Genomic DNA, 14,176 nt, shown 5'->3' on the forward strand with positions numbered 1-14,176 from the left:
AATTGTCCTTCAATGGTTGAGATCTGTTGAGAGATGATATTCAGTTCCTTATGGAGATAATCAATAGTAAGTGTCATGAGATCATATGAGCATTTATTGAGAATCTGTTCAAAGGTAATACAGAACTCCGGATTGTCCGAGAACAAGGTTGGACGCAAAGAGACACGTAAGCCACGGGGTATCCTCTTAACTTTGTAATACTCAGCAAGAGTAATGAGATGAAGCTCAAGGGCTACTTGGCGCTTCAGTTCACGTTCATACTCCTTGGTTCTTGATTCCTCACTTGGAGTAAATAAGAATTGGCCTGTAGAGGTCACTCGAGAATGAATAAGGGAAGATTGTTCTTCGTTATATGAAAAAATATTGGAAGCCATATTCAATAGGTAGGTACAACAGGAGCTCTAGACCAAAAAGTATGATCAGGTAAGTCCAAGAGGGTCTGGCTCACTGTAAGTGCTCAGGAAAATAACAATATATAGTAGAAAAAAATCCCGGCACGCTTCTGAGTCATAAGAAACAATTAATTTGTGTTCAAACTAGAGTTTATTTTGATTGAAATTGACGTTTCGGCAATTTTAGCCTTCATCAAAATTCAACTAGACAAAGGAAAAAAATATATACATACATGTATTAGTACCATACTATGTCAACTCATTATAATATATAGAAAATACAACAAAGAAAAAATACCTATATGGTATATAACAGATAATTCTCTCAATATAGGAATCTTGATGGATTATCCTGTGACAGACATCAAGAAAAAGGAGGGTCCATTAATTGAAAAAGACATATCATAAGAACTATACAATAAGGTGTATATGCCCAAAAATATAAAGAACATATTATATGAATCACATAAGGGAACAAAATTCCAAGGGCCAAAAAGAAAGAATTTTGCTTGGAATTATTACATGTTATTCTTCATAAGAATTTTTTTCTTTTCCAAGATCAATTCTATTTCCAAATTAAGGGTACCGCTATGGGTTCTAATGCTGCTCCCCCTTATGCCAATATCTTTATGACGCATTTCGAGTCATTATTTGTATATAATCATCCTCTTTTTCAATCCCATATAACCTTTTACAAACGTTATATTGATGATATTTTTATCGTTTTTTCGGGTTCTCATGCCCTTTTTGACGATTTTTTCAACTTTCTCAATACAAGGGTTCCTGGTTTAACATTTACACAACATACTGATTCTTCAGCTATTAATTTTTTGGATACGCTTATCTCCATGGATCATCTGGGTAATATTGTGTCTGATTTATATGTAAAACCCACAGACCGCAACAGTCTTTTGCATTATTCCAGCAGTCATCCCCGCCATTTGAAACAATCATTACCTTGTTCTCAATATAAACGGGTTTCACGCATAGTTACCAATCATGAGCTACGCTCTCGCAGACATCAAGAAATGTCTCATAAATTTCTCCAACGGGGTTATCCTCCATCAGTGGTTTGCTCTGCTCTTCAAAAAAGTTTTTCCACTGGTTCGGTTAAACGCACAGGACCTTTTACTACATTTGTTAATACATTTCATCCTTTTCATTCCGTTATTAAAAGCATCATATTGAGGCATTGGCCAGTTTTGCAGCGATCATATCCGAAAATATCTGAATTTTCTATCCCACCCCTTTTTTCTTATAAACGTTCCCCCAATCTCCGTGACCTTCTAGTTAGGGCCGATATTGGGTCATCTATTCGTCAATCCCGTCAATCCTTCCTCTCTACACCACGACAGGGCACTTATCCTTGTTTACATTGCCCACATTGTTCCAATGTTATTAAAGGCAGTCAGTTTACTCATCCACGTACAGGAAAGATTTTTCACATTAAAGATTTTTTTACTTGTGATACATCATACGTAGTTTATCTTATCAAGTGTCCGTGCGGTCTCGGATATGTTGGGGAGACCACCCAGCATATCCGAGACCGCATCGGGAAACACAAATCCACTATTCGTTGCAAGTTGACAATGTTACCCATCCCTCAGCATTTCATTCAGTGTGGCCACACTGTTTCCCAGCTCCGGTTTCAAGTTCTCGAACATGTTCCTCCACTGAGACGTGGCGGTGACAGGGTCGGTATACTTAAAAATAGGGAATCCTATTGGATCCATACGCTGGGTACCCTGTCCCCTCACGGTCTCAATAGGGAGTATGAGTATCATTAAGTTTATCTTATTTTATTTGAGGTCCGTCTTATCTGTGCTGTTTTCTATACCGACACATCATTATTCTGATATTTCAGATTATTTCCGTGTGTCTTCATATACCCTTGTGATGTATTTCTCACCATTTTGTAAGCATATTAAACCCACTCTTGCTGTTTAATTAAATGCCGTATATCTAATGATATGATATTGCTTCTTTGACATGTAATTTTACTTCTTTCCCCTCTTTCCTATAGTTACGCTGACGCTCACCGCCATCTCCATGGAAGTTTTTGGGTCCTCCTTTCTCTGTTTCTCCTGTTTTCTCCTTTTTTTTTTTTATATTCCATCTTCAGGAAATTGCTTCAATTGTCCCGCCCTTCCCCTTTATAAACCCTCTCTGTCAGTTCACTCTACTCACTCCACCGCTGATCACCCTGGACACAGGTAATACTGCTTTGCTCTCCAGCTTATCCAATGGGCCTTTTTGCTTTGTATTGTCTTATTGTTAGTAAGGTGTTCTAAACTTCCTTTTTTCTACTCTTATTATTTCCCAGCTTTCCACATAGCGGTATTATATCCTTATACACTGGATTTCACTTAATGTCTTCTATCCCTTTTCAGGTAAAAAAAACCCTTATTACTTTATTCTCTTGTACTCTTTTTGGCCCTTGGAATTTTGTTCCCTTATGTGATTCATATAATATGTTCTTTATATTTTTGGGCATATACACCTTATTGTATAGTTCTTATGATATGTCTTTTTCAATTAATGGACCCTCCTTTTTCTTGATGTCTGTCACAGGATAATCCATCAAGATTCCTATATTGAGAGAATTATCTGTTATATACCATATAGGTATTTTTTCTTTGTTGTATTTTCTATATATTATAATGAGTTGACATAGTATGGTACTAATACATGTATGTATATATTTTTTTCCTTTGTCTAGTTGAATTTTGATGAAGGCTAAAATTGCCGAAACGTCAATTTCAATCAAAATAAACTCTAGTTTGAACACAAATTAATTGTTTCTTATGACTCAGAAGCGTGCCGGGATTTTTTTTCTACTACACCTGCGGGGTGTCTAGTAATTAAAAATCTCAAGAACGAGCTGTCGATAAGGAGAGATCAGCGGGATCTGCAGACGGGGAGCTGAACGCTGCATTAGGCTCCTTTTACACGTAGATGTTGAAGGTGAGTATGGCCATCCGTGTGCTGTGATTTTGGCTCACGTGTGTTCTCCGTGTGCTATCCATGATAGTACACGGAAATCAGGAACCTTTATTGTCACCTATCCTTGCTGCTGCTGTCCCCAGTGCTGCTGCTGCTTCCGAGGCCACAGTGCAGTGAATATTCATGAGCATAATGAGCGGGCCTGGAAACAACAGCAGAAGCAGAGACAAGTGAGTATAGAAAATCATTTTATTTCAAAGACACGTGTTTTCTGCAGTACGTGGCACAATGATGTCACACGGATCACATCAGTGTGTGGTCCAAGTGACACTGGTGCTGCCGGAGAAAAACACACTGACACGCGTCTGCTCAACATAGACACACGTCTGTGAAAAAACACGGATATTTGCGCAGACCAATTGATTTTAAAAGGGGCTGCATTTGTCTGTGTCTCCGGTGAATATGAAAACGGACATGTGAAGGGGGCCTAACAGACAGGATAAGCCGCGCCGTACTATCTGGCTGTGGTGGTGTAGGCTCAAAGCTGAGGTCCACATACAACGCACCGTCCTTACATTACTAATGAATGTCCGAGTGATTATTATTTCTAAGCCTCTACTTTTTTTTATGGCTCTAGACCTTTACTTTAGTGTGAACGCCGACGTACCCGCTAACCAAGTCCATAAGACCACATTACCAAACTGAGACATCTGACCGGGAGACTGCGCTAGTCCACCATGCGTGGTCCTAAATATGGAAGTCTACGGCTGATGCATAGCAGTGGCATCTGTAACCGGCATCCGATCAGTGGCTTTTCATGATGGTTGCATTAAACGGATGGACGCTCACAAGTGGCCTCCTTCACCCACAGACTATAATCTCACTCAGGGACCAAGTTACAGCTGCTTTTTAATGTCTATGGAGGGGGAGGAGCAGGGAGAGCCAAAGATACGCACAGACGCCTGCTAATTGCTAGTGTTAGCTCACCTGTTGTGAATGTCAGTTATGCTTTTGCTGCTGTGAGGCTCCCTCTGGTGGCCAGGAATGGTTTGGACAGTGGCTAGGTGTGTTGAGCAATGGGCGTTTCCATTGCTAACTCTCTGCTTATTTAAACCCTGGTCTTCTGGCAGGCTATGCTGGATGTCAGTTGTTCTTTGTTCACCCGCCTGCTTCATCCTGCTCCAGACCACATCTACCCCAGATAAGTGCTTGGCTCTTTATTTTTGTTTGGTTCTTTTTGCTCTTATCTGAGTTTGTCATTTGCTGTGGTTGTTTTCAGTTTATTTGCATGCAGGGATCTTCCCTCTCAGTTGCTTAGCTGGAAAGCTCCCTGCAGCTATGTTTGGAGTATTGCTCCTATAAGTCCATGTGTTTGTTGCTTCTTGAATTTGTAATGGTTCCTGCTTTCTGTTCATTGGTAGGACAAGAGCACCTGATATAGGACGGAGTTCAGATCTAGCGATCTGAGGACTTTTTGTACTATCAGGTTTTTGGATTTTTGCAGGGTTTTTCTCTGGCCACCATCAGTCCCTTTCCTATCCTGTCCTATTTAGTCAGTGGGGGCCTCACCTTTTGCTAATCCTATCATCTATCTGTGTATGGTGTTTTTCCTATATCACCGCAGTCTTTGAATGTGGGGGGCTAGCTATTCTTGTCTATTTTCTGAGGCAGAGAGTTATTCATCTTTCCTTCCTTTAGGATAGTTAGTTCTCCGGCTGGGTTCGCGGTGCACAGGATGTTAGTTCACCCCTCGGCTACTTCTAGTGTTGATGGTTAGTAAGGGGATGGCGGCCAGATTAGTTGCCAATGCTCTTGTCACCTTTTACCAATGATTTATGGTGGTCTTCCATGGTTCCGGATCATAACTCTCACCCCAGTGCTGGAGTCACAGCTACACTGCTCAGTGCTGCTGTATAATGTCCTCCATGCTGCTACGGATCCCGGTAATATAGAAGGAGAGCAGGATCCCTCTCTATGTGTGTTGTGAATGGGAGACATTGTATCAGGGCAGCTTGTCTCCCCCCTCTAGCTCAGAGACAACTGCAAATTAGGAAAAGAAGTGAAACCTTGGGAAAATGCATGATACAAGTTGTACATTGGCGAGGAATAGTGCTGCACCTCATGCACAAACGACTGCTCATTCTGAACAGCTTTCGGGTCAGAGACCCCACGCTCCTTCCGCGAAGTCTCTCCCCTTTTACAAAACTGTTGAAGTGTTACAAAACAGGAAAAAGTGGCAAATTGCGGTAAATCCGTGTATTATTACTAATAACGATGATACATCAATGTGAATACTTTCATCTGCAGGATTCTTCTCCGGGATCAATGACCAAGAAATCGTTAAGACATACATAGCGGGATTTTACCAGGCCGCTGTTTAATTACTCCATTCACTGTACTTAATATACGTCTGACATTTGTCCATTAGAGCCCCGCGCAGACCCCATATCCCTCTGACAACGATCAATCCCACAAGATAAATGCCGGCATCCCGGTTTCGATGTCTAATGATTTTCTTTCCTAGAAGATGAACTACAAATGGGTTTTGTGCAATGAATATTAATGTATAAGGACACGACTGACATAAATCCAGCGCTGAAACACCGCGACTGCTCCAGAAGGAAAGTCTGCGCAATCAATGAGCCATCAAATCCAACATTAGAGGCTTCTCGCGTCAGCTGGATTCGGCCATACATGGGCCGGTTATTGCATCGGCTGAGGGAATATTTGGTGAAATTAAAGTATCAGCAAAAAAGACCTCGTCCAGATGGCGAGTGGACGGAAGAGACCCCCAGAAACAGCTCCCTGAGGTCACAAGAGGGGGCACAAGTCAGCAAAGCGGAGACATTCTCTACTGCCGTATTGTGATGAATGAGTGAACAAGTACTGGACAGAGCAGACAAACTATGTATGTTTCATTCTCATGCTCTGGAACTGACAATTCTTGTCTAATGGGTGTCTGCTCTTCATCAGCATTCAGCCAGCACTATAGGTACAGGAACATCCTCTCCCTCACTTCTGCATACACTGTTCCTGTGATTGCTCAATGGCTGGCCTGCCATAGACTAAAAGACATCCCCTCTGTAAGGTCAGATTCAGTACAACAGACAAGAAAGCGGAGGAAAGAGACATATCCACTCCCATTTACTGTAAGGATGAAGGTGAACCACCCCCACCTCCTGAACGGAGATAAAGACTCGCCTTTCACCTTCCGTAATGACATAGACCCGCCCCCACTTTCTGTAAAGACCTAGAACCGCCCCACTTTCTGTAAAGATAAAGACCCGCCCCACTTCCTGTAATGGACAAAGACCTGCCCCACTTCCTGCAAGGGCAAAGACCTGCCCCACTCCCTGTAAGGGCAAAGACCTGCCCCACTGCTTGTAAGGACAAAGACCTGTCCCTACTTCCTGTAAGGACAAAGACCCGCCCCCTACTTCCTGTAAGGATAAAGACACGCCCCCTACTTCCTGTAAGGACAAATACCAGCCCCCTACTTCCTATAATGGACCAAGACCCACCCCCACTTCCTGTAATGGACAAAGACCTGCCCCACTGCCTGTAAGGACAAGGCCCTGTCACTACTTCCTGTAAGGACAAAGACCTGCCCCGTACTTCCTATAAGGACAAAAAGACCCGCCCCCCACTTCCTGTAGTGGACAAAGACCCACCCCAACTTCTTGTAATGGACAAAGACATGCCACCACTCCCTGTAATGGACAAACTCCAGCCCCCACTTCCTGTAAGGACAAAAGACCCGCCCCCCCAATTCCTGTAAGGACAAAGACCCGCCCCCCACTTCCTGAAAACACAAACACCTCCTCCCCTCACTTACTTTAGAGAGACACTGCCCAGCCTTACTGCCTGTACTAAGTCAAGGACCCCCCTCACTTTCTGTGGAGACATCGCCAGCCCCCACTGCCGTAATTCTTCGTCACTGCTGCTGGAGGTGGATTACATTTAACAACAGGCAGCAAACAGCAAATTACACAGAAGGAGACAATAATTGGCCGGCACTGTGGAGGTGATTTTTCGGGGTTAAGACAGAATAGTGTAAAGAGGTATGTCTGATCCTCTGGGACAGCTATAGATAGTGTGTCTGGCGGTGGCTTGCTCCCCTCTTTGGCTGACAGCTTTTGTACATGTATGGGGACCTTAAAAGTCTGGGACTGCACGGCCAAATATCACAAAGTGTGGCAGCCACATCGCAGTCATATACGTGAATGTGGTCTCCAGGTTAACGCAACAAGCAAGCTGCAAAAAGAAAAACGGACCCGGCTGGATGTTTTAGGAGGTGTTTGTTGCGGGACCTTTGGGGTTGCGGGACCTTTGGGGTTGCGGGACCTTTGGGGTTGCGGGACCTTTGGGGTCGCGGGACCCTTGGGGTCGCGGGACCCTTGGGGTCGCGGGACCCTTGGGGTCGCGGGACCCTTGGGGTCGCGGTACGGCCCCAGTCACTTGCATGGCGATGTAGCAGTGACATATGGCGGTCCTTGGTCGTGCGACCAGTGCCGCAGTCACAGTTGCATTGTAGCCCCAGACTAAAAGCTGCCATCTGATTATTTACATGCTAAACACTGCTCGTGAATAGGCAGATTTCTGTGTCTCCTTGTGACTTACTGCACCGATGGCGCTCACCTTCTCCAAATAAATGGATCTTTGTTCCATAGCTTGTACTCTCTGTGCTTCCAATAAAAAATATTCCGTCCCTGAGAACAACAGAGATATTATTTATGACATAATTTGTGAGAAATCTTATATGTTGTTAGAAAATGTATTCACTTCTACAGGAAAAGCCGCCGCGCCGCCCGATACACGACGTACGTATCCATAGGGCAGATCATCAACATCAGATCTGTGGAGGTCTGACAGCCGATTGGTCACATCACCCCCCCACCCCACTAATTTTTTTTTAATCTAATTTTTTGTTACAGCATTACCGCGTGGGTTAGATAATTTTATATTTTGAAAAATTGGATTTCTACAAACGAGGCGACACGAAATACGCTTATTTTTTATTTAAATATTTTTTTTTTTTTTTACAACATCTCGCTCAGATTCTGCAAGGAACCTGAACCTGGGCCCCAATGGTCATGAAATGGCCCCAGATCGAACCACTTAAATGCAGCCATCAGTGAGTGACATCCACATCTAAGGGGTTAAACAGCTGCAATCGGAGCCATCTCAGATGGGTACACCTTCCTCCTCTTAAAGGGAACCTGTCAACTTGGAAAACGTTATTTACCTGGAGATATAGGGTTAAGTAATAGGCTGCCATAACTGAAAGTGAGGCTGCTGGGAGAAAGTGAACTTCACGGGAGCCATCGGCTTTCAGTCACGGGGGCAGATACAGTCACCTCTCAATATGTAACAGGCGGCGACTGTAAGCACATCTGTGCTATGTGAACTGTCAATCAAACTACCGGGGTGTGCTTACAGTCACTGCCTGCAATATACTGAGAGATGACTCTAGCTGCCCCATGACTGAAAGCTGGCTGTTCCCGTGAGGAAACAAGTTAATTTTCTGCCATTAGCTGCCCTTTTGGTAAGGCGATCGGACAGTATTGTAACACTACCTATAGATTATCCCTAAATCTGCAGGTAAATTGCGTTTTACAAGGTGACAGGTTCCAGCCGGAGAACTAATTATTCCTACAGAGAGAAATATAGGAAAGGCTAATCTGCCTCGGAGCAGTCCCCAAAGCTATAGATAGCCCCCCGCATATAAAGATTACGGTGATGTAGGAAAGCACAATACACAGGTAGAAAACAGATTCAGCAAAGATGAGGCCCAAACTGTCTAAATAGGAATGGAAAGAAAAGAGCACTGTCTGCAGCCGTGCAATACCCTAGAAAAAGAACCAACACGACTGATATGGAAAAATACTGAGCCCACACGGACTCTCCCCCACTATATCAGTACTATAGTGTTACTGTGATCCTAAACAAAACACTAATATAGTGGAGGGACTGAAATTACTACCAAGCATGCCAAAACAAAATACATAGCAGAATATGGAGCAAGGTACACAGACATTCCCACCACCCAGAACTCCACACAGGCAAAATAGGAATAAGTCTTAGTACCTAAACAAAAAAACAACCAGAAGGTGGAAACCACCAGCGGCGTTCTGGTAGACACAGAAGGCAGGGCTGGCTTCACAATGTCCTTAGCACACAAGAGACAACATTGAGCACCGGCCAGGAACAACAGAACACTACTCAGTTATATAGGCCCAGTCAGAAGAACCTGATTACCAATCATCCCCAGCTGTCCGGTTTCTATTCAGCAAGCAAACTTCACTACCAGCACTGACCACAAGAGGGAGCCCCAAACTGGAACCTAGACCAAATGTATTCACAACACCTCCCCACCACAAGTGATTAAAGGAATAAGCAGACTAGCAGAGATTAACTCTTGCTAGCCTGCCTATGAATCAGCACACAGCAGGTCGATGCCCGAGTGTTGATCCCAGACACCAGAGAAACCATCGTGCGGAGTGTCAGAATCTGCAATCTGAACAGAGTCCAATGTCGCCATGACAATGGCGAAGTTTGTGCAAAACTCCGTAAGTTTGTTGGACCTCAGTTGGATTCTCACCCACAGTAAAGCGCTATGCACATTCTTTGTTAAACTGTAAGGCCCCTTTCACATTGCGTTTTTCTCTACGTCCACAGGTCCCGTCGGGGCATCCGTCCGGACTGCCCCTCCCCCACTCTGCAAAGCGTGCTCCGGACGCATGCGCCCGACTGGACCATTCACTGTTATGGAGCGCACTGCGTTAGCGTGTGCTGTTTTGTGCCATTTTGTGCACATATACGTTTCTGCAGACGGACACCCGAACGTAGACCACCTATGTTCGGGTGTCCGTCTGCAGAAACGTATATGTGCACAAAATGGCACAAAACAGAGCACACGCTACCGCAGTGCGCTCCATAACAGTGAATGGTCCAGTCGGGCGCATGCGTCCGGAGCACGCTTTGCAGAGTGGGGGAGGGGCGGTCCGGACAGATGCCCCGACGGGACCTGTGGACGTAGAGAAAAACGCAATGTGAAAGGAGCCTAAGGGAATTTCAAAATTGATTTAAAAAAGTTGGAAACTTTTTGGCATATTTGTCTTTATGCAATGAAACTTTCTTACATCAGAACACAGGCGTCCAGGCTCTGATCACCCCTCCCCGGTGACTTTACTTACTGAGATCCTCCAGCTCCTGCCGTAGGTAATTTTTTCCTAAAAAATAAAAAGGAAAAATACCAATTAATAAAGATTTCTTCACAAGCAGTAAGCGCAATAATAGGTCATTATCAACTCATCCCCCCTCACGTATCATCTCTGGCGGTGCCCCCCACCCCCCCGCTCCTATACGCCATTATTCATCATCACCTCGATCTGACTTTATAATAATTCGTTATATGGGATCGGCGAGTAAAAGCAAATGTGTATTGATCCCTTTAATGATGTATTCCTGACCAGGCGCTTTCAGCTCCAGTGTCGTCGCAGTGAGCTCCAGGCCTATTTAATGTGGCGATTAGAGGATTAATGGTGGAGCGGGGGCCGCACGTCACAGCCAGACAGGTGGATTACTGCGCGCTCAAAACCCAACCTCAGGTCCACGGTCTGATATTAACTAGGGAATCAATAATGTTCAATTAAAAGCCCAGAGCGACGGGAATTTTATTTCCAAACGTTTAGTCGCCAGAAATCAATATATTCAGTGTAATTAATCATAAAAATCTCTACTATGATTATGGATCTGCAGTTTTTCCAATATAACGCTGTGGTCGGTATTACAGGGGCCGTCCGCGCCAGGGTCAGTTACTGAGGGGCCGTCACCCCCGGGGGCACTTACAGAGGGGCCGTCACCCCCGGGGGCACTTACAGAGGGGCCGTCACCCCCAAGGGCACTTACAGAGGGGCCGACACCCCCGGGGGCACTTACAGAGGGGCCGTCACCCCCGGGGGCACTTACAGAGGGGCCGTCACCCCCGGGGGCACTTACAGAGGGGCCGTCACCCCCGGGGGCACTTACAGGGGGGCCGTCACCCCCGGGGGGCACTTACAGAGGGGCCGTCACCCCCGGGGGGCACTTACAGAGGGGCCGTCACCCCCGGGGGGCACTTACAGAGGGGCCGTCACCCCCGGGGGGCACTTACAGAGGGGCCGTCACCCCCGGGGGGCACTTACAGAGGGGCCGTCACCCCCGGGGGGCACTTACAGAGGGGCCGTCACCCCCGGGGGGCACTTACAGAGGGGCCGTCACCCCCAGAGTCATGTACAGGGGGCCGTCACCCCCAGAGTCATGTACAGGGGGGCCGTCACCCCCAGAGTCATGTACAGGGGGGCCGTCACCCCCAGAGTCATGTACAGGGGGGCCGTCACCCCCAGAGTCATGTACAGGGGGGCCGTCACCCCCAGAGTCATGTACAGGGGGGCCGTCACCCCCAGAGTCATGTACAGGGGGGCCGTCACCCCCAGAGTCATGTACAGGGGGGCCGTCACCCCCAGAGTCATGTACAGGGGGGCCGTCACCCCCAGAGTCATGTACAGGGGGGCCGTCACCCCCAGAGTCATGTACAGGGGGGCCGTCACCCCCAGAGTCATGTACAGGGGGGCCGTCACCCCCAGAGTCATGTACAGGGGGGCCGTCACCCCCAGAGTCATGTACAGGGGGGGCCGTCACCCCCAGAGTCATGTACAGGGGGGCCGTCACCCCCAGAGTCATGTACAGGGGGGCCGTCACCCCCAGAGTCATGTACAGGGGGGCCGTCACCCCCAGAGTCATGTACAGGGGGGCCGTCACCCCCAGAGTCATGTACAGGGGGGCCGTCACCCCCAGAGTCATGTACAGGGGGGCCGTCACCCCCAGAGTCATGTACAGGGGGGCCGTCACCCCCAGAGTCATGTACAGGGGGGCCGTCACCCCCAGAGTCATGTACAGGGGGGCCGTCACCCCCAGAGTCATGTACAGGGGGGCCGTCACCCCCAGAGTCATGTACAGGGGGGCCGTCACCCCCAGAGTCATGTACAGGGGGGCCGTCACCCCCAGAGTCATGTACAGGGGGGCCGTCACCCCCAGAGTCATGTACAGGGGGGCCGTCACCCCCAGAGTCATGTACAGGGGGGCCGTCACCCCCAGAGTCATGTACAGGGGGGCCGTCACCCCCAGAGTCATGTACAGGGGGGCCGTCACCCCCAGAGTCATGTACAGGGGGGCCGTCACCCCCAGAGTCATGTACAGGGGGGCCGTCACCCCCAGAGTCATGTACAGGGGGGCCGTCACCCCCAGAGTCATGTACAGGGGGGCCGTCACCCCCAGAGTCATGTACAGGGGGGCCGTCACCCCCAGAGTCATGTACAGGGGGGCCGTCACCCCCAGAGTCATGTACAGGGGGGCCGTCACCCCCAGAGTCATGTACAGGGGGGGCCGTCACCCCCAGAGTCATGTACAGGGGGGGCCGTCACCCCCAGAGTCATGTACAGGGGGGCCGTCACCCCCAGAGTCATGTACAGGGGGGGCCGTCACCCCCAGAGTCATGTACAGGGGGGCCGTCACCCCCAGAGTCATGTACAGGGGGGCCGTCACCCCCAGAGTCATGTACAGGGGGGCCGTCACCCCCAGAGTCATGTACAGGGGGCCGTCACCCCCAGAGTCATGTACAGGGGGGCCGTCACCCCCAGAGTCATGAACAGGGGGGCTGTCACCCCCAGAGTCATGTACAGGGGGGCTGTCACCCCCAGAGCCATGTACAGGGGGGCTGTCACCCCCAGAGTCATGTACAGGGGGGGCTGTCACATACAGGGGGGCAGTTACCCCTGTGGATTATAGTCCGGTCGGGACAACTACTCTTCCCTCCTGTCAGTGGTGACACAGATTCTGCGCCGATCTCCACTCCTCGGATCTGATCCGCACGCTCGGTCCGGTCGCACCTGTGGTCACTCACTCTGCCCGCCCTCCCGCCGCCTCTGCTCCACGTCCCCGGACACCAGGCTGGACTCCAGCGGCGGCTGCAGGGTGACCGAGTTCCAGAAGATCTTACTGCACATCACGTCGTGGTCGGTGGAGCCGGTGAACACCGTGTAGTCGCCAAAATCGGAGTACTCCGTGCCGGCCATGACAGCGCGTGTCCGCACCAATGCGTGTCACCATAGAGACGAGAAGCGGCGCAGGCGCAGTGCGGAATTCTCCGGATCACGGAGACAAGTGGCGCAGGCGCAGTAAGGGTTTGTGCTGTTGCAGAAGGTAGAGAAGGTCTCGTCGTGATAAAAGAATGGCAGGAGGGGGTCTGGGGAGGAGGTGAGGGCTGCGGGGACTCCACACTGAGCCTGTGCTGCTGGCAGGCGGATACCTGTATGAGGGGAGGCTACTGAGCGGGGGTGGGAGATTCCGCGTGAGGGTGGGGTGGGGTGGGGTGGGGTGGGGTGGGGTGGGGTGGGGTGGGGTAGGGAGATGGTGATGGTGGTGGTGGTGGTGGTGGTGGGGGTGGGGATATGGGTTCTCTGGGGGCGGGCTGCTCAGCATTCACAATGATATATTGAGTAGGAGGATGGGGAACCAACATCCCTCAGCTCCAGCCTCTAAGCTCCGTCCCCTCAGCTCTGTCCCCTCAGCTCTGTCCCCTCACCTCTGTCCCCTCAGCTCTGTCCCCTCAGCTCTGTCCCCTCAGCTCCAGCCTCTAAGCTCCGTCCCCTCAGCTCCGTCCCCTCAGCTCTGTCCCCTCAGCTCCGTCCCCTCAGCTCTGTCCCCTCAGCACTGTCCATCCACTCTGCTCTGTCCCCTATTCTCCATCCTTTCAGCACCGTCCCCTCAGCTCCGTCCCCTCAGTTCTGTCCCCTCAGTTC

The 14,176-nt window shown here is 48.9% G+C and overlaps 1 protein-coding gene across 3 annotated transcripts in view; it reads right to left on the minus strand.

The window, feature by feature from the left end:
• HOATZ (HOATZ cilia and flagella associated protein) overlaps positions 1-13,731 on the minus strand; it is a 41,946-nt gene extending 28,215 nt beyond the window's left edge. The window contains exons 1-3 of one of the 3 annotated variants that reach the window (XM_075327390.1): positions 13,279-13,731; positions 10,532-10,567; positions 7,974-8,044 (exon numbers count right to left, since the gene is read on the minus strand). In XM_075327390.1, coding sequence (XP_075183505.1) covers positions 7,974-8,044; positions 10,532-10,567; positions 13,279-13,450 — 279 coding nt within the window. In that variant the 5' untranslated portion in view covers positions 13,451-13,731. The remainder of the gene's footprint in view (positions 1-7,973; positions 8,045-10,531; positions 10,568-13,278) is intronic. The other 2 variants (XM_075327391.1, XM_075327389.1) reach the window with 2 other exon arrangements.
• Positions 13,732-14,176: the final 445 nt, after the last annotated feature.

The sequence above is a fragment of the Anomaloglossus baeobatrachus genome, chromosome 11 (assembly GCF_048569485.1).
Source record: "Anomaloglossus baeobatrachus isolate aAnoBae1 chromosome 11, aAnoBae1.hap1, whole genome shotgun sequence".
NCBI lineage: Eukaryota > Metazoa > Chordata > Amphibia > Anura > Aromobatidae > Anomaloglossus > Anomaloglossus baeobatrachus.